Source organism: Syngnathus typhle, linkage group LG7 (genome assembly GCF_033458585.1).
Source record: "Syngnathus typhle isolate RoL2023-S1 ecotype Sweden linkage group LG7, RoL_Styp_1.0, whole genome shotgun sequence".
In the NCBI taxonomy this organism is placed as follows: Eukaryota; Metazoa; Chordata; class Actinopteri; order Syngnathiformes; family Syngnathidae; genus Syngnathus; species Syngnathus typhle.
In genome coordinates, this window is record NC_083744.1 from 5242946 (window position 1) to 5265839 (window position 22894).

Below are 22894 nucleotides of genomic sequence, written 5' to 3' on the forward strand. Positions count from 1 at the left end.
AACCCCACAAATATACTATTATATATATTATATTTGCAAGTAAAATGGCAATAGGTTTTCTTAGCCTCGATTAACTGTGTTAAACCTTCTTCCTTGATTTCTTCTGCAGAATTTAAATACTTTGGATCAGAAAGAGCAAGATCCAAAATATTGCTGTTCCATATTACGGCCATCTGGCTTTGAATTGCTTTTTCCAGGGAGGAAAAAAATTTGTGGTATTCTGACAGAGTTGCCTGAACTCAGTACGAGACAAGCGAGAAGGGAGAAGGATGCAGTAGTGTCATGTGGAAAATGAAGAATGAAGATGAGAATCCAATTAAGAATTTGGCACCTGGTCATCATGTGGATGTGTTTCGAACGAGCACTGCAAGGTAACTTGGAGCATGTTAGAGTTGGACAGATTTTTTTTTTGCATACTAAGACTGAGCTGACAAATATACGCCAAAACCAACTGACACTTGTAGTTTAATTATCAATGTGATAACCTGACTGCGATTTAACAATATAAAGTGCAAAGCTTCATGCATGCACCGAACCTTTTTATTCATTTATAATTAAACTAGCAAAGTATTTTGTGTTTTCTGCTCAAGATCCTTCTGCAGGTAAAGGTCCAGCTGGCTCGTCAGTTGTTGATGCAAACCTGATGTTCGAGGTACTGTTGCTATACTGGTCTTCAGTGACTATAAATCACAACACTCTGGTTCCATTTAAAACAAGTTGCTTCACAATACCTTCTTGCAGTTTTTGCTGGGAGGCGTGGAACTCAACCAGGACAATAACATTGTCCTCCTTGATGAGGAGATGGCATCAATGAGGTCTGGGCGGGCCTTCCTCTCTCAGATCAACGACAACATTCCCAGAAGTCTGAGTTCCATGGAACAGATGGTGGACATGCTGAAAAGCCAGAAGAAGCAGCCGCTGACTCAGGATCAGTTTGACACGCTGGTCTTGACCACGGTTTTCTCGGCACACCGGGCTGGTACCGGAAGACCCGAGGAACAAGAGGCCTGGGGTGAAGTGCTCCTGCAGCTCGTAAATATCACAGCGCATGAGCTACGTGGAAGTTATCTCTTCAATTATACGTAGAAAAATAGCAATGATAAATTGCAATAATAAACAATTCAATTTCATGCAACATTACAATGATCATCCAGCCATTTTTACTACAAACACATTTTCACATTTAGATTTACAGTGCCTGCCAATACCAAATAATACATTGAAAATGGAAGACGAAAGCTCACGCATGATCCAAAACCTGAAAGAAATGTATTTACCGACAGCAGTCCAATTTGATTAGAAGTTAAGGCCCAGTGCTAATGAGGTCACACTGCCCAACATCTGCTCCCACCACCGATGCCGCTAATTATGAGAAGATATCGACGGCCACTGGTCGGCTGCCTAATTAATTCTGATATTGATCCATGTCTTTTTGACAATGACCCTCCGTATGTCTTGGCCCTCATTCACCGGCGACACAATGGGCTCCAGCTGTGAGATCAGCCACGCACGCACACGCACGCACGCACACACTTGACGTATTATCTAAAATGTTGCTCTCAGCACCATCCATGGCTACATTAACCAATAATTTCCCCTACTGTACTTATATCGGTTGCAATGATGAGAGCCCAGTGTAATTATATATTGATTAAAGCTAACAATTGATTTAGTCATCTCACACCTCATATGTTGATTCTCCTATATGGCTCGGTCAATGAAAAAGACTTTTTTTTGCTTACTTAAGAGCTTCTATCTTCTCCTCCAAATCGTTCAGCCCTACTCAGATGTCTGCGAATGATTAAAAATGACATAAAGATTGGTTGTGTGTCTTGGCCTGTAAGGTGAAATAAACCAAAGCAATCATGTGCAATGGTGGCCCGGCTTTCCATACATTTGGTTTATTGATTCCGTATTGACCAGTAAAAAAATGGATGCTAATATTCTCGCGAAATCTGTCGACTCATGTTACCAAATGTTACGACGTGTGTGTGGAGGTCGCGGCTGAGCTCCACGGGATTAAAGCCGAGCTGCTTGGTGATCAATGGGGTTAAGCTTATTAGCATGTTATGAATATCACCGGGGCCTGGGAACGCAAGCCAGCTGAGCTCCGATTGGTCGGAGCTTGTTTCGAGCACGGACGAGCTCCCGGTGACCTCAAGGGTCATCGAAAGCACTGTGATGAACTCTGACCTTATACTAAGAGGCGGATGGAGAGGTTTGATCATTATTAGCCATTATTATCACACTGGCTGGCTACATTATGGCCGTAGCAAAAATCAACATCCCTCAAAACCTCATCATTCTTTAAAAAAAGTTTATTGGCTTTTAAAACCACTTTAAAAATCTCACCAGTGAGTACTTTCCATTGAAAAAAAAAGAAGAAACAATGCATTTGCAATATTAACAAGCTACTGTACATTAAGCAGTACACCAGACAACATCACAGAGGAGGGTAATTTTTTTTTTTCTTCTACTGGTAGAAATGAATTAAAGAGTCAAACAGAGTTGGAGCCGGGGGTCAGTCAAGGATAAAATTACTGCTTGATGGAGCTCAGAAGAGGTGTATTTCCTTCAATAAGAATTCAAATATCAGTGCCTTTAAGGAAAAAAAAAAATACAAGAACATGTCTTCACAACTGAACTTTGAGACATATGTATTAAAAAAAAATAGCATCAAAACAGTCATCAACGTAAAACAACAGTTAACTTAGTAAACAACAAACAAGAGAAGTAGCTGACAAAACTGTCTGGTTAACAGAACCTGCCCACATCACAGCAGACAGTGGTCACATACAAAGTACAACAAAAGACGTCACACATGCGTGCGTACAATCATTTATCAACACAATGATGAGCACGTAGGTTTTTAAAGGTTACTCCCACCCTCCCCTCGATGCTTCATATTCTCATGTATGAGAAAGCGTAAGAAATGTGTATCTCACTGAGATTAAAGCACATTTTTTTTGCTACAAGACAGTCATTTTCTGACAGTTAATTTCCTTACCTTGTCATTAAAAAAAAAAAGTTGTTTTTTTTTTTTCTAATGTTGCAGGCGTCCATCATTACATTTGTCCATTAAGACGTGGCAAAGGCGTGTGTTGTAAAAATTTAGTGCAATAATGACAACCTCCAAAGTTTGTTGAAACATGAGCGAATGGTTTTTCTTATCCAGTGTCTGCCGAACAGCTCAGTCGCAAACAAATGTTTTGCAACTGACTAACAGTATCACAATTTTTTTTCCCTCCCCCTCCTTATTCAAAAGCACACGCCCTTTCTGCTTCTCCTCAAAAAAGTCAAATAAAATCAGCAAGCGAAGACCAGACAGCATTATTTTTACGACACTCTAAGCCAGAAATGTAACACACAACATACAGTATCTTGCCGGCTATAAGCTTTTTTTTTTTTTACTTCTTTTGAAATGACACATACTATAATAATGGCCTTAATATAGTGTCCGGATACATCAAATCTCTATGTATTTATTCTATTTACAAATGGAGCTTAAACATGACTTGTACGACATTGACAATTGGCAAAACTCAAGTAAGCCTCCTACTGTATCACGTAGTAGTGATGGTTTCAACATGCTTTTTGCGAGTTACTCGTTGTCTTGTGACCACTTGGCTAATATACATACTGTACATAGAATTGATCTAACTTAATGCTTTTTTTCCTTAAATGCAACAAAGGCTTTCTTTCCATATACTCAATGCTGCTGATTTGAACTATGTAACCACTAGGAGTGTAATAATCTCTTTTCCAAATCTTTGGTATGGAAATAAGGCTGGATCGCACATTTCATTCCAGATGACATCAATTTGTGATTCTTTCCTCTTTTGTCACTAAGCCTTCTCCAAACCATTGATTTTTTTTTTCTTCTTTCTAATCCATGCAAAAAACTAACAACATGAAAACCTAATGACGTAAAAGCGTGGCTGCCATTGGTTCTGTGACGCTATATTAAATTCCTCTATATGCAATAAGGTCACGCACAGTGCAATCGCTAGCCTGTACAAAAAAAAAAAAGTCATCTATGCTGTTAACACTGCAAAACAAACAGATGAAGGAATAGTGGTGAAAATATTAAGAGTAACAGCTGCCTTGATATGACAAAGACGCTCTGGATGGTTCTATCTTAACGTTAGTCTATGTACAGTCTCTCAAAAGATGGCATAAGGCCTCGGACATAAGGAATAAGGCAGCCAGTCGTTGGTTCCTTTCAATATTTAGTCCGACGAGTGGCCTGGAATCCCGTGGTGTCCCTACTGTTTCATTTACTCCCGTTTTAGAAGTTACTCAACAGTATGACGTTTTTAAGAAAGAAACATGTCGACAATGCTTAAGCGTCAATCAGTTCTCCGCTGATTTGGTTTATGATAAAGTAGAAAGAATTTGTCAAAAATCCAGCACCTGGCAGCTTGAGTCGCTACCATTTTTAATATTTCGATATGGCGGGGAAAAAAACGTCCAACAAGCGACACTACCGCCATATTATCTACAATTGGTTGAACTGTAAACACGCGATGATTTTTGGTGATGTCATATTGTGCCAAATCTCCTATCGCTCTCACTTCCACGTGTTTGTTCAATATTGCATCGTTGGGTTTGTTCTAACATGGAAGATGTATTTTTCTCTAAATGCTCACTCATTACTGCATGCTGAGCCATAAAAATCATTTTTCTTTATTTCCAACACTTGAATTTCTGATTGTAGACACTGGGGGAGGCGGGAAATGGGAAAGGTTAACGGAACACCGGAAGGAGAGAGAGAGGAAGAAAGAGAGAGAGAGAGAGCGAGAGAGAAAAGCCTGGCACTTTTTTTTTTAACAGAACCAACGACAAAAGTCCAGACGAGTCCCAACGAACTGTAGTTTCAAAAACAGATATCCTAGATACGCACCAAACGAACGAGCGACACGGAACAGAAGTGTTAGAGAATCAACGGTAAAGATCAGCCCAGCATCTCGACGGTAGTGGGCTGGTCTTTGCTCTCCAGCCAGTCGAAGCCGGAGTTCACAGTATCACTGCATATCTGCTGAAATAGCGGGTCGTTCTTCAGTTCTTCCAGTGTTGAGTCTTCATATTGTTCCTGCTGCTGGTTGGGGTCAAAGAGCAGATTGGGGTCCAAGGTGTTAAGGTCAGTGATGCTACTGGACAGATCTGTGGTCAGTCGGATGTCGTTTGAAAAGTCGGACGCCACCGCGTTAAGTTCCGAAGCCACCTGGCCCACCAGCTGCGAGCTGGGGTTGAGGGTATCGTCCCCCAGCAAGTCCTTGACGGTGTTGTTGAAGTCCAGCTGCTGCTGCGCGTCCTCCGCCTCCTGCTGCGTCTGCACAATCTCTTGAAGCTGCTGTTGCTGGTCCAGCTCAAGGGCGCCCTCTTGTGCTTGGCCGTCAACGGCCGAGAAGCTCACTTGCTCCCCGCTGGCGTTGGCGAGGTAGCCGTGCTGCTGGAGATCAAAGGCGGCCGGGCCGGAGGTCTGGTGCGACGTCCCCACGGCGAAGGCCGGAGTGGTTTCCAGGATTTGCGTAAGATTCATGCGTGCCGTGTAGTTAGACGGGAGGTTGTTCACCCCCAACCCGCGGACAGACTCGTCCCCGTCCGCCTCCATCTTGCTGAGAAGGACGTTGGTGATTTTGGTGGTGTTACTGGAGCCCTGCACGGGCAACAACTCGCTCTGCATCATGATGTTCAGAGGAACGGACTGGCTGCGTTGGACCATGCTGTGGACCGAACCGGCAGATTGGCTGTTGGACAGGATGCTGAGCACTTCGGAGGTGATGTTAAAGGGCGAGACGACGGTGAGGGTAGCGCTGGTGACGGCGGTGGTGGTGGTCTGAGGGCCCGTGTTGCCGCTGGAGTTCCTCTGGCGGATGGCGGGGCTGACGCTGCGGCAGCGGAAAGTACCGGACGCGGAGGAGCTCGCCGCCTTGTTGTCCAGCGGGGCCGGCACGGCGAAGCTCTCTTGTTTAGTGGGCGTGGTCGCAGCGGTTACTTGCTGCTGCACGGGGGAGATCGGCGCCAAAGAGCCAAAATGAGTCGAATCCGGCCTGGACTGAGGTTGAAAGGACTGTCCGGGAATGGCGAAAGCATGCGGTTTACGAAACTGGTCATCAACCAGGTCTTGGTAGCTAGGCAGGAGACCGATGCTGTGGTTGGACAAAGGTCCGGCTGAATTGCTGTTGTAGCGGTTATTGATCCATTCCAGTTTGGCCTTGTCGGGGTGTGTCGCCATGGGCCTCTGCATGGGCTTCACCGGGCTGCTGGAGACGATACTGGCGTCGTGGTAAGCGGCGATGCTGGAGTTGATGGGCGTGAAGGCAAAAGGATTCCTGCACTCCACCGGGCTCGGGGGGACGCTGCTGCTGCAGTTGGACAGCGGCGTGCTGATTGGGGTGTGGCGACCAAGCGCGCTGTCCACGGGGGTGATAGGAGCCATGCGGGAGCACGGGCTCTCTCTGGTCAAGCTGTGGCCGAGGGTCATCTCAGAGGTAGGGGTGGGCGTCGGGGTTGGCGTGGGAGTCGGCGTGGGAGTTTGGACCGGAGTGGTGCTGCTGTGGGCGGAGTGGTAGAAAGCCGTGCCAGCCTGGTGAGCGTTGAGCGCCGAGTTTTGGTTGCCGGCCGGCTGGCCTTGGAGAGAAACGTCGACGCAGGTGCCAAAGAGACCCTTCAGCTTCATCTGCTCCTCCATCTGGACCAGCTCCTCCACGATACTGTCCTGCGTCATGTCGTCGTCGTTGAACGGGAAGTAGTCCATGTTGGGTTGAGCACCGGAAAAGTCAACCATCTCCTGCGCCAGGACCAGCTGGCCTGGCGTGTTCGAGGGTTGGGCTATGAGAGAAAGCTGCTCTGTCGCGGCTTGCTTGTGTTCCGCTGAGATCTGCGAGTGTTTCCGGAGCTCATCCAGCTGACCCTCCTCCCATATTGTGCTATTTAGTTCGCTCATCACAGCGGCATTGTGTGCTCCTGAGTTGTTTGGGATGACACGAGTGTCCGCAGTGATCTGCTGCAACAAGACCTGGTCCGACGTCCTTGCCGCTTCGCCGCTAACCTCGGCGTCCTGTTTCACCATCAGCGCCTGCGGTTTGACAACAGTCGGGGAGCCCCGGATGTGCGCGATGGGCGAGTCCGAAAGCGCGAGGATCTGCGTCGGGCCGACCGAGGCGGGTTTCGCCGTCACTTTGCACGGGGCGCTTTCCGGTCGGGCTGGCGTTCCCGGTCGCGGGATCCTCTTCACTGCGGCACTGATTCCAGGTTTGGGATTGTCAACTGCAGCAGCATGTAGCTGCTGAGATATAAAAACTCTCTTTACAGGAATAACATTAGACTCTCCGGTCGGGCCTGTGCGCTTTCTGGGACTCTTGACGTCGATGCAAGAGTCTTTTGAAGCCCGAATACTGATGGAACAACCGCTGGTTGACATGTTGCCGGCTGAGTTGAGATTATCAACAGTCAAGTACAAGGTGCTGTCAAGGCAGTTACTGTTATTGCTGTCCTGAATCCCAGCTACAGCTACCGAAGTGGAAAGGGATACAGAGTCGCTCCTCATCCGCAAGACCTTGTCGGGTCCCGGAGAGCACTTAACAGGGAAGCTTGGCTCACTGGCAGCCCTGAACTTTGCCACTCTTTCCTCACTAGCGGCCATTGCAGTCTTCTCCGCACTGTTAGAGGTTGCAGCTTCGGACACCTTGATGTCAGCCAAGGAGGTCAAACCCGAGGCGACGGCTCTGACCGCAGCGGTCAGACTCGCACCTTGCGACTCATCTAAGGCGGAAGTGGGGCCCATCCCGGCCGAGGCGGAGCGTACGACGGTGCTGCTGCTGGTGGTGGTGCCGCTGCTGCTAGGAGCTAACGCGATGGCCGTCATCTTGACCACGTTGACCGAGCTGACGTGTGGAGTGGGCATCACAGTTTTGATTGGGCTGTTGGTTATGAGCAGGGTGGGAGGGGACCGAAGTGTGATGGCACTGGTGGCCGAGGGCTTGGGCAAGATTTGAGCGTACCGGGTGCCGTGCCGCGCCAAGCGGTCCCCCACGGGACTCGCTGGGATATTCTGTGGGGTTTTGGAGGACTGCTTAAGTGACTGCGTGACCAATAAGTTCACAGGCAACACTTTTCCCTCCGTTGTTCCGACAGGACTCGGGGAAGTCATTAGCTGCCTGCTTCTCTGTACCTGGAAGAAAAACAAAACACAGCGCTAGCTTAACTCACTGAGATTCTGCAGTCACAATTGTTCTGATCCTCCCTCAACGGTTACCTACCGTGACTGGGCTGGGCACAGCTGCTACTACGATGCCTATGGTGGGCTGAGGGGACAGCAAAGCAGGGCTGCCGCAAGGGATGCTCGGGCCGGGGGTGCTGGCCTCCGTTCGTTTGACTTGCGCATCGCTTGGTAAAGGAGAGTGGAGCTTCTGCTCTTGCTGCTTCTTCTGGATCTTTCGCTGCAGTTGCTGCTTTGCGTCCACAGAGGGTGAGGGCAGCGTCTTCACCTGGGGCTGGAAGGAGTTGGCCTCGGCCGTGGGCACAAACGCTGAGGCGGGTGTTGGCGTCTTCATGCCTGGCAAAAAAAAAAAGTCAAGATTGAAAAATTACAAACAAATCATCCTTCACAGTCTCATGAAAATGACATCACAGTTGCTCAGGTTACAACCAATCACAACTAACATAGTGAATGTCATGTGACCAAGCTCTTTACAAAAAAAAGAAAAAGGACAGACCTGAGGAGCTGTGAGGTCATTTTCAATCAAAATCAAGTGGCGACAGCGAACTCTATTGTGTAGTGCAAAACATGCAAAAAAATTACTGTACGTCTGTATGTATTGTACTAACGTTATCTATGTGAAAAATCAATTCATCATCAGTTTTTGTTGTTAAACCCCACATACAAGTAATTACTCCAACTAAAACTGAACCATGGCATTTAAAAATGTGATTAAGTACGATTCTAACTTGTTTCTTTGCAAGTCAGCTCATCCATACCTGTCGTGGGCGTTCCCGTCATAACAGTGAGCGCAGCCATGGACTTGGTACCGATATAGTGGCTATTCAGCAGGAAACGCGCCAGATCCTCCACGTTGTCAAACTGACGACTCAAGACCTTCTGGGCCCACTCGCAAACCAAACCGCAGGCCGCTGACCTCATTTCATCCTCAGCACTCGGCGACTGTCCGGCCGGCTCCATCAGTTCACACTGAAATGGAAGCAAAGCAGACGGCAAGTGAGTGAAGGAACATGTCACGCTCTTTGGGCGTTAATACACAAGAACATACCCCGTCGCCTGATTTCTGCAGATCCAAGTTGGGTAATGACGGCATGTGAACAAAAGCTTTCTTTCTTAACCCACTGTAACAATATGTTGGAAGGAGTCAAGGTTGATGTGATTTTTGCCATGAATTCTATTCACCTGTGCTCCATTCTGCCTCTAAAATAGAAAACTGGAGCCAGAAAAACAGTGGTTAGATGAAATAAGTTGTTGGCGCCCTCCAGTGGTAAAACTATATAATGACGTTATGGTTTTGTTACTTGCCACTAAATCACTGCTAATTCATCTGAAAAAAAATCGGATTCCTTATTTGTAAACTTCCAGTGCTGGATGAGCAACAGCTTTGTTTTGTTGTTGTTTTTTTCCTAACTCCTACTGGCTGCTGTGTACTAGAATTTTCCATGTGGGTCTAAAAAAGGAATATCTTATTTTACCTTAATCCTGAAATGTAACTAATCTATTTGGAAACAGTTCTCAAACAAATTTTTCGGGAAAATTGTTGAAAAGGATATTTGGATTTTCCTCTCATCCCGAGTCGACGTGCCTTCATGTTGGGAAAGACATTCTTCATGATCTTCCCAAAGTCTGCTGCACTCAATGGATTGTAGCCGAGATTGTCACAATAGCTCCTGCAAAAGATCAAACGCAATACATTCAGGGAGTATTTCATTTCGTTTATTCATTTATTATACACTTAACGTTGGAGTTACTGCAGTAAGGAAACATTGCTGATCTTAGGAATTTTTCTTTTTTTGCAATCCTCAAAACCACACTCACTTGTATTCATCATACACTTCCTGTTTGGGGAGGGACGTCTCCGGGTGCTCTTCTAGGTGATTCCGTATCCAGTTGAACGCGTACATTTGCTGAGTGCGGCTCGATGACATGGAACTCTGCTCGCTGTCGTGGTGCGAGAGAAAAAAGCAAAAGGTGGTGAGGTGGTGTCCTCCACTGGGCCGCATTTCTTGTTAAAACAGAAACTTGAATACCATAATCCAGGAGTGGACGACCCCCTCTCATTCTCAGTCCAATTGGGCACAATTTGGGGGTTGGGGTGATGAATAGATATGGGGAAACAAATGAAACACAGACAGCTAGGTATAGCAAAAGTCTACATTGATCAATGTTTTGGTTAACAACACAGCTGGCATGAACGTGGGATCAGATCACCCCCAACAATATCACAAAGCAGATCAGGAAAAAAAAAAAAAAAAAGACTTGAAATTTCTCTTTCTAATTTTTGGAGCATCTGAGATGTAGCAGAGGATTTTTTAGACACGGAATGAGACAATAGTGGCAAATAAAGGTCATTGTGAACCAAGCGGACGAGAGGAAGCATCGGTGAGAAAAATGGAAACCTTGATCCGAGTGTGCTTGTGAGAAAAATGGAAACCTTGATCCGAGTGTGCTTGTTTGTGACAAACAAGGAGTACCTTTTATCATTGCCGTTGCTGGGACCAGAAGGCAACTTAAGGTAGAGGTAGAGCTTTTCGATGTCTGTAAACTTCTCAACATCTTGCTGTGGAAAAAAAATAACAAAAAGACAAAGCTGATGAGATCTACTGAATGAATCAACTTTGGAACAAGAGCTGGGCATGGAAGCTGTGTGTTATTTTAACGCAATTTGGCATCGCTATGGTAACAAATCCTGAAAATTTGAATCCCGGCTGTTTCTCAAATGATTTGAAGGAATTTTGAAATGGTGATATATACACACCAGCAGCAACATGAAGTTTGCACTAGCCTGTCATCTAACAAGAATCACAAATTATGTCCATTTGTTCACACACATTTAGCTAAAAAAACAACAACATTTTGAATTGTGTAATTCAATCCAATTCCATTAATCTACAAAACTGTTATAATAAGCAAATACCCATTAAAAGAATGAAATGACCTATTTCTCGCTACTTCAGTCCTGTCGGTGGGGGTGTGCAAAACGAATTGAGAGCTCATTCATGTTTGCCAAAAAAGCTCAGCTAATGAACAGGTTTGAATCTGCGCGACACCATTTTTTAATGTGCTCTGTCACTTATTGAGCCAATATTTGTCAAACTAAAGGATAATGACTGTTTTTTTTTTTTTTTAAACTTCCAAAGGAGGTTTAAAGTGATATAAAGCCTCTGGAGCACAATTTGTGCTGTCTGTGTGCTTAACGAGGACTCATCCAGCCAACCTGAATCTGTCAAATGCCTAACATCCTCGTCGGGTTCAACAACAGCCTCCTTAAATAAAATAGACAAAAACCTTCGTAGGGAGCTTTGATATGACAGCGTGTTCTGTTTGTGTTATAGTCTGCTCAATTCACAACAAACCACACTGAGGTAATTTTACACATTAAAGGTTGTTCTTTCAAATATTTTAAGATTGCATATTCAATTTTGTTGAAGACTTGCGCAACATTTTTAGTATGTTTGTAGGGCTGAATTGTGATTTATCCTGCAATCATTTTTAAAGGTCCTCTTCCCATGTATTTCTTTTAAATAAAATACAGAACAACCTAAATTAAGCATTTGTTTGTTTGTTTGTTTTTTTCCAGATAACCTTTGTGATTTTAAAATTGCATTCCATGACATTAAAATTGTTCAATTCTTCAGCAAAACGTGGAACCTCAAAAGCGCCTGATGTCGTGGGACTTGAGACATCCTCCGTCTGTGCTGTGCTTTTTCTTTTTTTTAACAACACTCCAAGGAGTAGCCTCATTAAGTTTAATGCATTAAGACTGAAATGTTGTCAATACAAGGGGACTTATTATGTAAAATGGACTTTTTAATGGATTGTAAACTAATAGTTGGGTCTCCACCCATTAGGGGTGTAAATCGCGGGTTTTGTCACGATACGATATCATATCGATACAAAGAACTACGATACGTTATTTGCCAATATCTTAAAGCCTGCTGCGATTCATTCACGATATATCACGATATAGTGCTCTACGATCAATATTTTTTTTTTTTTAAATAAAAAATATAGAACAATATCCTGATTTATAACAATTCATAAGCAAAATCAACAAGGTACTGCAAACTCTTTATTTAGGAAATTACAAGAGTATTGTAGTATACAAAGTGCTTATTTTAACACTGAATTTTGATGTCGTGTTTTTTCTTTAAATGTGCGGCGAGATTTGTGCTCCCTGAATATTTGATCACCGCATGGCAGGATTTACAAACTGCACGTGTCTTGTCCGTTGAGCCATCTTTTCTTTGGAATCCAAAGTGCTTTCAAACGAATGACTTGAAGCCTAAAGGGGAGCAAATTTCCTCTGCTTTTTGGACACTAGCCATAGCACCAGCCCAGGAGCCGCGTAGTTGTCGGCTCCCCTTTCACGTGCCTGCTCTGCTCGCAACACAACACGTCGCGCACTGCTCCCGGAAAGAGGAAGCAAGCAACAATGAACTGGATTTCAAAATAAAGTCGCGTCTAATGTCCGAGGTCAAACACGGCGATATAAATCGATGTTTACGTTTAGCATCGATGCCAATAAACCGTAGAGCATTATATCGATTAATCGATGTGTATCGATGAATCGTTACACCCCTACCACCCATCCATCAAGCGTGAAATTAAACAACCCAGTAAATCTTTTGTTGTCTGCCTATTTCCGAAAACGTGCCTGCCTGCGAGTGCAACTCGCTCCATTTTTGCCTCACCATTACGTAACTGGGGCTAATTTAGTAAATAATCAACCTCACAGCAAATCTTTCACGGCAGACAATAAGGCGCTCTAAAACGGCCACGCTAGTAGTAGCTAGTGAGCTAGCTTGCTAACTGCACACTGTTTACTGGATAACAGCTCAAATTCTGAAGGATGTGGGACTCCAAATTGTGTCACTTGGCACAATTTTAGCCAAGCCTAAAAACAATTAAGAAAACTGAAATGGTGAATAACGGCTATATTTTCAAAATAAACTACTACTTCTTATCAGTCAGCATTTATTCTTCAAACATGCCTATCTGCAATGTACCAGCATCCTGGCACAGATTGCGTTTGACCTTAGATGTTCCACTGTTGTGTATGCGGTAATAAGCAGGTAAACAAAAATCCTATGATATTGTGGGTACTCACCAATATGCTGTCCACTTTGGATTGTACAGATTTGCTGCAACAGAAAGATAACATAATAAATATGGATATTTTCTTTGTGCTGCACACATGTTACTGAGTAACATTGTTTCTTTTAGCCCAAATGTTGATAAACTGTAACAATCAAAGATCTCTTTCCTCAAGGCCAGCTAATTACAAATATAATGGACCAATCTTAAGCAACTTTGCTCCCTTAATGCAATAAAATAGAACAATAAACTGTTTATAAAACAACAACAACAACAACAACACTTGGACGTGAATAAGTGATGTCATCAAATGTTGAAGTCACTCTTGTGAATGTCAACATTTACAGCATCAAAGACCACCTAAGCAGGTCATGGACATTTTTTTCCAATGTTTGAAAGCACCCAATGAAATGCACACAATCAGTTTGTCCTCATTCGAGTGTGCTATTTTGTGAATGCGCAACTCCAAAAGCCGGAATGTCGAGTCTTTTGATATCTTTACATAAATAATCAAGCCCAAAAGATTTTGATTCCCTGAGGGTATTAGCAGCAGTCTCAAAAACACCTTCTGAGCCCAAGGTAGATAAAAACATGTGCAAACAGTTATGATACATATACATACGTATATACATACATACATACGCATATATATATGTATATATATACATACATACATACATACATACGTACATACATACATACGTACATATATATATATATATATACACATATATATATCTATATATATATCTATATATATACACATACACACATATATATACATACACACATATATATATATATGTATATATGAGATTTGGCCAATAAATGACATGCATTGGTTTAACAAACAACAGGATGAGGGTTGTACGGTTGTAACTTTACTGCCCTTTGTTCTGCGCCAGTATTCACACAAGCAACAACACTCAGGGACACCGTGAAGGTTTCTAGCACACAGCTGAGGTGACAGTTCACCTAAACTCGTTTTTCTCGCGTCACACATAAACTGTTTATTATTGTGATTCATGTCAAACCGCACTGCGTACATATGGAGAGCCACTTCTAATGTTCTGACCCTTTCAGCTCTCAGAATGTTGACAAAGACGTGGTAAAGTTCAGGGGTCTTAATGTCTAATAGCAAGACAACCACGCACACAAGCAACAAATGGCAGGCAGAATTCTCACACGCATCACTTTGGCTTAAACCCCTAAACAACAACAACATATTTGTTGAGTTATTAACATTGCATGGTCAACGGTATCAAGCCATTTTCAACAAAATAACAGACTCACGTGGGGACAGTATCAATTTCTGAAAAAAAATTATATTGAGCACATTTGGACGAGAAGAGAAAAAAACTAACCAAGCTTAACTATCACAAATCATGGCAAACTATAGGAAGTAAAATATTTTTTTCTTATTGGGTAGTTTTTGAGTAGAGGCATTACACTTACAATTACTTCAAGCATTTTAATGTTCAAATTGCAATCTATTATAACGTGTTAGTAAGAGTTAATTACTGATAATAAGTTTTAAAAAAAACTGGACGCACCATAATTCTTAAGGTGCAGGAAAATAAATTTAGTTTAAAATAAAAAAATTAATTAAGTTTTAATACAGCAATGTTTTTGCTGGGTTTGCTTTATTTGTTATAACAAGTCATGCAAACTGTAACGTTCCTGTCCTACTGGAAGACGTTTTGATTTTTATATTCCTATATTACTCATTTATTGAAGCTTGGCTTTTGCAATGGATACGTAGCAACAGTGAAAACTATCCACTCTATTACTACGTAATGACTGAATCAGTGAGTATTACGATATTACTAAACCGCTACGCTCGGCGGCAATTAAACTGCATCATATATGGAACGAAAAACTCCCTTAGTGATATTTTATTCCAGATGTTGCACTTGGCTGTGACACCTGTCAGCAGCCCCACGGGTGGACTGTCATCTCTATCATGGCCTCCCGTGGCTCCATGCTAATGATGCGAGCTACTACTACTGACGAAGGCGACGGCGAGATGTTTTTTTTTTCACGCAAACCTCCAGATCACCTCTCAGCAGTCTCATTTCCGTGTGAATCGTGGCAACACGCGTTGTTTATTTGCAGCCGCTTTGTGCAGCTCGTCCGCTGCTAGTAGATGCGCTAATGACGGAGCTAGCGTGGAGGATGAAAAAAAAAAAAGACACCGCAGCTACGTCGGGCTGCATTTCCATCCTTACCAAATTGAATTCTTGATTTTGAACTGTAACGCGTTCGCTTCAGGTCCCTGGAGTCCCGGCACCAGCGCTGGAAGAGAGCCGAGTCCGGAGGCAGGCTTCTGATCAGCTTGTTGTTGATCATCAGCCATCACGCACGGAGGGGTGGTGGGGGAGCTTTAACAAGCAGGCCGCATCCCCGGCAGAGCACAGCGCCGCACCGGACCCACCGCACCGCTGGCTGGGGCGGGCTCAGGCAGCTAGGGAAGCCCGGCGCGGTGCATAGTGCCTACGAACACTGGGCGGCAGGAGGGGGGAGGGAAGCCAAAGGAAAGGAAGGAGAAAATACGGAGGTCGGCCATGCACCAGACATTTCGCAGAGGTCCCTCCGCTACCTCCAATAGCACGCCTGCAGCAGCCAGCGGCAGCCGAGGACTCGTTGCCTGCGTCAGGTTGCACGCTGGTAGCCGAACACTACCGGAAACAGACCTGATTCGTACCTTCAAATTAAAATCTAGGTAAAGCTCGGTAGGGCGAACCTGCGAGCGAGCTCAGGATCCATCCTGAACGCCTTACCTGGCTAAGTTCAAGTAACAAATACAGAAGATAAATGCTGTACAAGTAAAAGTCACGTCATAGAATAGGACGAGTAAGTCTTAAAGCCGTGGTCACCAACATGTTACTATTTACTTGAGTACTGATTAATGCAAAGGGCAAGGTCAACTACACACTTGTGAAATAGCATTTGCTCAAATTCCAAATTCGGGGGGGGGGCTCACCTTATGGCTATTGTGCCTGCTAGCTTGTCTCCACACCATGGTTTAGTCATGACATTTGACCTATACCACCCCCCTCACATTTCCAAATTCACACCAGCGTAAAAAAAGATTGGGAACATGGTCACCCAAGAAAGTATACCAATCTTACTGGTGAGCTATTTTTAGACCAGGCTCGCAGGCTCCTAATGTGCTCCTTGAGGTCTACCATGTTGGTGGCTCCTGTCTTAACTCCAAGTATCTTCACAGAAAATTATGGAGGCTTATTGCTGCCACGCCAGAAAATTGACCTATCATATGTGACATCATTTCAAATTAGAAAATTATGACTTATGTCAAAACGTGGTATGTTTGGCTTCTGCGTTTGGTTCAGATTTGTAATGCATTTTAGAATATTCCTGCTAAATTTCAAGTTGTCAGTTCTACTCTTGAACTAACAAAGAACAAAGGTGTTCTGTTCATAAATAGTGAGGGCCTCTCACAGATAAGACAAGGAAGGGAGTATAAGGACTCCCCAAGGCTGGCTGGCAGATATGTTGGCTTGAGCGAAGATATGTGACCTCCGATTTCAGGCCGACCAGCGCTTCAGCAAAACTAATTATTCTAACACAAGTCCATTTATTCCCCCCCCCCCCCCCCCCACACACACACCGCGGTAAAAAAAAAAGAAATTCACAGTAGTGACATTTATTAATTGAAACATGAAAACGTCAGGAAATACGAGCAATTCGTATTCTGAAAATCCAAACCGGACTTGGTCATTACTTTATATGCAGCTTGACCTTGTTTATTGTCTGTAATGTCGCTATCAGCCAAGCGAGGCGCTGCTGTAGGTAATACTTCCAATGACGAACAGACAAACAGGCAGGGTGAGATATTAAATCTAATCACTTGCACTTAGCATAAGCTCCAATTTGAGGTCCTCTAATGTTTAGAATGGTAAGGTTTAAAACAAAAAAACCGAGAGTCCACATATTTCTGCACATTTTTTCTCTCTCTACTCTCTTACCTCGATTATTGTAATATGAGGCACAGTTAAAACAATAATAGGGACAATAACCATATTAGATCAGTTAGTTGTACTAAGTTCATCTTGTTTTCCCTTTTTTAATCACTTCACTGGTTCTTTTATATCAAACAAATTATTTTTGGTGCATTACCTGACATGCTTCGGCGGTTTCTTCCGCCTTCATCCGAGTGACGCGTCTTTATCAGATGATGGATGAAGGCGTGGCTCACCTGTCAGATTTGACAATTGTTTTGATAATAGATTTGATAATTTCAAAGTTGAAAAAACATGTCGGAATATATAATGATTAGTCTCCTTCCTTTTGCTACGCTGAGTCCAAATTTTAGTTGTGTTGTGTGTACAGGTCAGACATCTGCTTTGATGATCAGTCATGGATGATGAACCTGGATGATGGCAAAACTTGCAAACATGTTGACGCTGCACTGGGTGACAAAAACAGGCCCTACTGGGTTAATACACATATAATAATAATAATAATTATTATTATTATTATCAAAACCTGATGTGCAACAAAAATCAGAGAAACAAGAATTTTTAGGGGGTTGAAAATGTTTCATCTTTATCATTAAAATAATATTAATGACACTTTATTACATACTTTTCTTCCATTGTTGTAAAAAACTTTCCATATTTCTGTGTTTAGAAAAATCATGTGGTGTGTGGCATTTTGAATCCATGTGGTTCCTATCTCCAAAGAGCTAACTTAAGAATTGGCACGCTCAGTAAGAAACCTGACTTTTCTTGTGATGTTATTATGGAACTTTGGGCCCCCTGGACCTTTGCCTTCTAGTCCCACATTTCAGAAGAAAGAGTCTTTTGATGATCCCCAACATTCCTGTGATCTCCAAACGCCTGCACATTACAAAAGCGACATTGTTAGCATGCACAGTAGCACCCACATGTCTGAAATGTGTTGTGCATGTGTGCGATCCTTTGTCACGGAGGCGTGTTATAGGTGCGCCGTAAAGCGATCAAGGGGTGATTAAACACTGGATTTCTGGGGTGCATTCAAAAAGTCCAAACCTCTCACTTCAGTGAGCATATGAAAAAAAAAAATTTGATGCAGAACCTTATCATGTGGCAACCATGGGGCCAAATATTCTCTGTATAAGTGATGGAACACTTCCTGTGTGAGCTCTGGATTTGATATATTTTCCTCCTCCGTCTGAAATGGCCAGACTTGGATCAGTCTGATTTTCACAAGGTGTCACACTGGTTTGTCCAACCTTGTTGACTTGTGAAGAACACCGGAGGTGTGAAATCATGACACTTCTTCTGAATCTCAAGAAAATGTGTTTTCCCCCCTCCTCCTCGTTTGGTCATTGTTTTCTCACTCTATTTTTTGACCTTGCGTTGTCGGCTATTCTGGACTGATTTATGTTTCTGTCAATCTCCTGTCACTTCCCATTTAGGTCGAAAGGTCGCATCTCAGTGGTCCTTGCCCTTGCTCTTTCCTCCAAATGAGAAGATTTACGCAACACTTGGCCTAACGGGGCCGCCATGTTTACGACGGTATCATGGCAACGTGTCGTCGTATCTCTTGAGTGCAGCTTGTTCGCCACTCAGACGGCATAGATAGACATTGGCGGGAATCGTGTTCATTGCAATTAGGACTTTATGTGAAAATGATCATCAAATTAATATGCAAGCACGGAAACTACAGTATTGTGGCAATCATATTTTCTTTCCCCTTTACAAAATTTCCACTCGGCCTCATTTGTGACAACGCTGGAGCCTTTCTCAGCTTTATGTTATCCGAGCATATAATGTACATTGTTTATAAAGATAATTACATTTAGGGATCTGGAGAAAATACAATTCTGAGAGATCACATAAGAGTGTGCTTTCTGGCGTGCCCGCTGGATATCCAACAGGTCACACGATAGACTGTCAACAACTTAAAGCCACCAGTCTTCGTGTTATAGGTGCGCCGCAGAATGTGGGCCAGTGAGGTCACGGCGGCGCAGAGGTGGATGAGTTTAGCTCGCACGTGCGCTCCCATGGCTGCTCCAATCCTCTTACAACCCCCACTTCTTAAAGCACTCAGGCCAGACAGCAAGATCAGCTCACCGCATTCACGTCTTATCCCAAAGACACTGCAGATCCCCGGCACAGAGTCACGCCAGCAGGTATCAAACAAAAAGCACTTTGCCTACAACAGGCCTACACAGTTTTCTGCAGTAATATTCAAATCCTGAATATTCTAATATTCGAAAGGTAGTTCTGCATGATTTCATCATTTGGACCGTGCGCCTCTCCTGTGCTGAATAGAAAGGAGTTGAAATGAGTGGATCCACTTTCATTGGCCAGAGAGTAAGTTTGCTGTGTTCACTCCCACGACGGCGCAGCTGGGCCTATGAAAATAGAAAAATAAAGAAAACTCCACCCATCCACTATTACTTTGTACTTTGCGCTAGACTTCCACCGAACATAAAACTAAGGCAAAACTACCAAATGTTTTATAAGCAAGGAGGATGCGCTTCTCGACCAGGAACTGTCAGATCAGAGAGTCAGAGTCAGCTTTATTGTCAATTCCTTCATGCCAAGACACACAAAGAAATCGAAATTACGTTTCCTCCATCCCACGGTGACGAGACACAGTACACGAGTAACATACAAGTAAACAACGGGGGAGAGAGTTGTTAGGCTACGGATTTTAGTTATTGATCTGACTCCAAATTGCGATCAACACTTAACACAAGAATTGTTATGTCCAAATCCACACACTGTCACAGCTAACAATTTTGCGAGTTCGTTCTGTCAAAGAGAAGACCAGTAGATCGATTAGGCTGAATTTATACCAATTGTTTAATCCTGACAAAGCAAGCTAATACAGGCGCCTGGGTCCCGGGTCCTTAACACCAAAATACTCGTGTGCCTTCGTGACCATCAAAGACAACACATTCTTCCGGGTTGCCCAGTTTTAAAGAAACACAATATGAATATTCAAGCATGCAAAATATTGTGTGGTGATTGGTCGATGGTTGATGGTCATCTCCTCCTCGTTCGGGTTTTCCCCTGCTCAGCACAGGTGTCTGGACCACAAAGACGAGTTGTTATTCGCGTTCCCCATCGGCCTTGAGATATCCTCCCTGTCTGGACCTCCTGTTCCACAGTACTTTGAAGAAAACAAATTCATGTAGTCGGCACATTCCTTTCCACTTATTAAGCGACCACACTACTACCAGAAATTATATTGATATGATTATATGTGTCTAACGCAGCCTTCATCAAATGTGTTTGCAAACTGCAGAAAGTACATTTCCCTTTAGAGTTCAGGACCCCAAAAGCCTGAAGATCACAAACTTCGCCAGAGGCGAGCAGTGCTTGCATGATGCATCCCACCACAGAGTCCCGGCACCATTCGTCACGGATGTAGACGCGCATTCCACCTCCTCGTGATGTTCCCCCTCGTACAATGGCCCGGTCCACCCGATAGCACGCTAGCCGCTCCAGATGCACAGCAGTTACGCACTGTCCGGTTCGTAGATCTCAGCAGGCATGTTGATGCCCAGCGATCGAACGTTCGCCAGAAGAAAGGAAGGCACGGCCGGGCGAGCTGGGTTGGCCGCCGGCCTGGCCCGGACGCCCCCGCTCTCGCCCCTGATCAGCCTCCTCGCACACCGCTTCCGACGCTTCAGGACGGAGCAGACCGAGCGCCTTTAATGTCCCCGCTTCAAAGTCCAGATCGCCACAGAACTCGCTTTCGCCGATGTCGAGCAGAACCAGCCCGCTGTACTTGTACCACAACCCGGTGCGACGAGACGAACACACAAAACTGTCGGACAAACCCACATTAAACGACAAAACAAAACACCGTTCGGGACAGAGAGAGGCCACCGCGTGTGCACGCGCCGCCATCTTACTTCCGGGCTCAGGGTGTTGTGAGCCGGCGTGCTACCAAAACTCTTGCCTCTTCTCACGCAATGAACAAAGCAAAAGCCACAGGAGCTCTTTCTCGACATGCTGGTTTTTGACTGGAATCTGATTTTTCTGACACACCTTGTTGGTTTATCAGATGTAGAAATATGGGAGTCCCTTCAGTTGATGTCACTCCCGCAAGCACACCATGCCGCCCTGATCATTATTCTTGGCTTTCCACGGAAGGGCGGATGGGAAATTGTGATGTCATCAACCTTGGCGCGGCGGGACGCTGGAGCATGCGGAGCCTCAGGGTGCCACGTTCGGTGCCCGTGCTTTGGTGCCCTGTAGATGTTGAAATCGACGGTGCGGTGCTGCCCGCCTGCGCTGCACCTGGGTCCCAGCATGCTGATTGATCAGTCTGGTCATGTGGAATGTCACCATCTGCTCCCCCAGTCCCACTCACCCCTTCTTGTGCGAATGCCAATCACTGGCAGGAAGATACTTATTTGAGCCATGTCAAATCAGGCGCATGACGAAGAGCGCCGTGCCAACCGCACTTGTGCACAATATCGCACCCAAAAAAAAAAAAAAAAAGGTTCATTTTTTTAATTCCTTATTCAATTCCTGTGAATTTGCTCGAGAGGTCAAATTAAAAAATCTGGGATTGTAAAGATTGTGTGGAATTTGCTTTTATCTCTTTTCTTTAGTAACCAGTTTTAGTTAAATGTTGGGCACGGTGCCATCTTTTTCTTTTTACCCCCCCAGTCCTCTCAGATGCTCATTTTTTAAGCCTCATAATGGTCAGCGACGTATCAAGGGGCCATCAGGAGTGACATTCTTCAATGTAGACCGTTATAACCAATGACATTTCAGCCATGGGAAAATAAAGATATGCAAATTTGAACTCATTAACATTTGCATTACCTGTTTGAATAATCGCACCCCTGACAAGACTGCAATTAGCTAAGATTGATGCAAAGTTCAGGGTTAGGCGACTGTATATATTTGCTCTTGGATCATTTATCCACTGGGGTTTGTGCATGTGTGTGTCTACTATCTAAGATGGGAAAACTGATCTCTGTCAGTGGAAAAGGTCATTCGGTGGCTGCTGCTGTCCTTGGCTCATTGATGAGGAAGAAAAAGTGAACCTTTATTTCCGACGAAGTTCGGTTTTGAACAACAAAATAAAATCCAACTACTCCTTCGCAATTAACTGCAGTGATGAAGATGGAGTGGTTGACCTGCTAACCCAGTTAACACTAGCGTGAAGAGTCAGGATTAGATTTTGTGGTTTGCACAGCTCACCTCCTGATGAGATTGAGATCAACGCGGCGTGGTTTGAGTCCAGTCAACAGTGCTGGCAAACAAAGTGCTCTTTCATTTTACCCCAAAGGTCAGTCAAGGCATGCATCAATAAAATATTAAAGACAGCAAGTGCCTTGCAAGTGACCATTTAAGATTTAATTAAATGTCCTTAATTGCAAAAAATACGATAAATTAGCTGATTGTTATTTGGTGTGTATTATTTTAATGGAAAGCTAAAATGATTTTTGTGAATACCACAATTGTCATAATTACTGTCTTTCGTTAGCCTAATAGCATAAATGCCCAAGCCATTTTGAATTGAGCATGTCACAATATCGAGTTAAAGACACCTGGACAAATCTGAAATAAAATCAAACTATGCCCCCTTTGATTC

The 22894-nt window shown here is 44.0% G+C and overlaps 2 protein-coding genes across 3 annotated transcripts; one reads left to right on the plus strand and one right to left on the minus strand.

Annotated features, from left to right (window-relative positions):
• The first annotated feature begins 210 nt into the window (after nucleotides 1–210).
• On the plus strand, nucleotides 211–1143 carry LOC133156831 (protein FAM180A). The gene is made up of 3 exons (XM_061282840.1): nucleotides 211–371; nucleotides 591–652; nucleotides 742–1143. The coding sequence occupies exons 1-3, from the start codon at nucleotides 299–301 to the stop codon at nucleotides 1084–1086; spliced, it is 480 nt and encodes a 159-aa protein (XP_061138824.1). The 5' UTR covers nucleotides 211–298; the 3' UTR covers nucleotides 1087–1143.
• LOC133156830 (DNA-binding protein RFX7) lies at nucleotides 756–15965 on the minus strand. Of its 2 annotated transcripts, none has more exons than XM_061282838.1 (10): nucleotides 15550–15965; nucleotides 13335–13368; nucleotides 10699–10784; nucleotides 10255–10341; nucleotides 10043–10165; nucleotides 9774–9894; nucleotides 9273–9353; nucleotides 8983–9193; nucleotides 8265–8560; nucleotides 756–8176 (listed from the first exon to the last, which is right to left on the minus strand). In XM_061282838.1, the coding sequence occupies exons 1-10, from the start codon at nucleotides 15675–15677 to the stop codon at nucleotides 4955–4957; spliced, it is 4389 nt and encodes a 1462-aa protein (XP_061138822.1). In that variant the 5' UTR covers nucleotides 15678–15965; the 3' UTR covers nucleotides 756–4954. The 2 variants fall into 2 exon arrangements, with proteins under 2 accessions (XP_061138822.1, XP_061138823.1); XM_061282839.1 differs by having other exon boundaries at nucleotides 10255–10292; nucleotides 10698–10784.
• Nucleotides 15966–22894: the final 6929 nt, after the last annotated feature.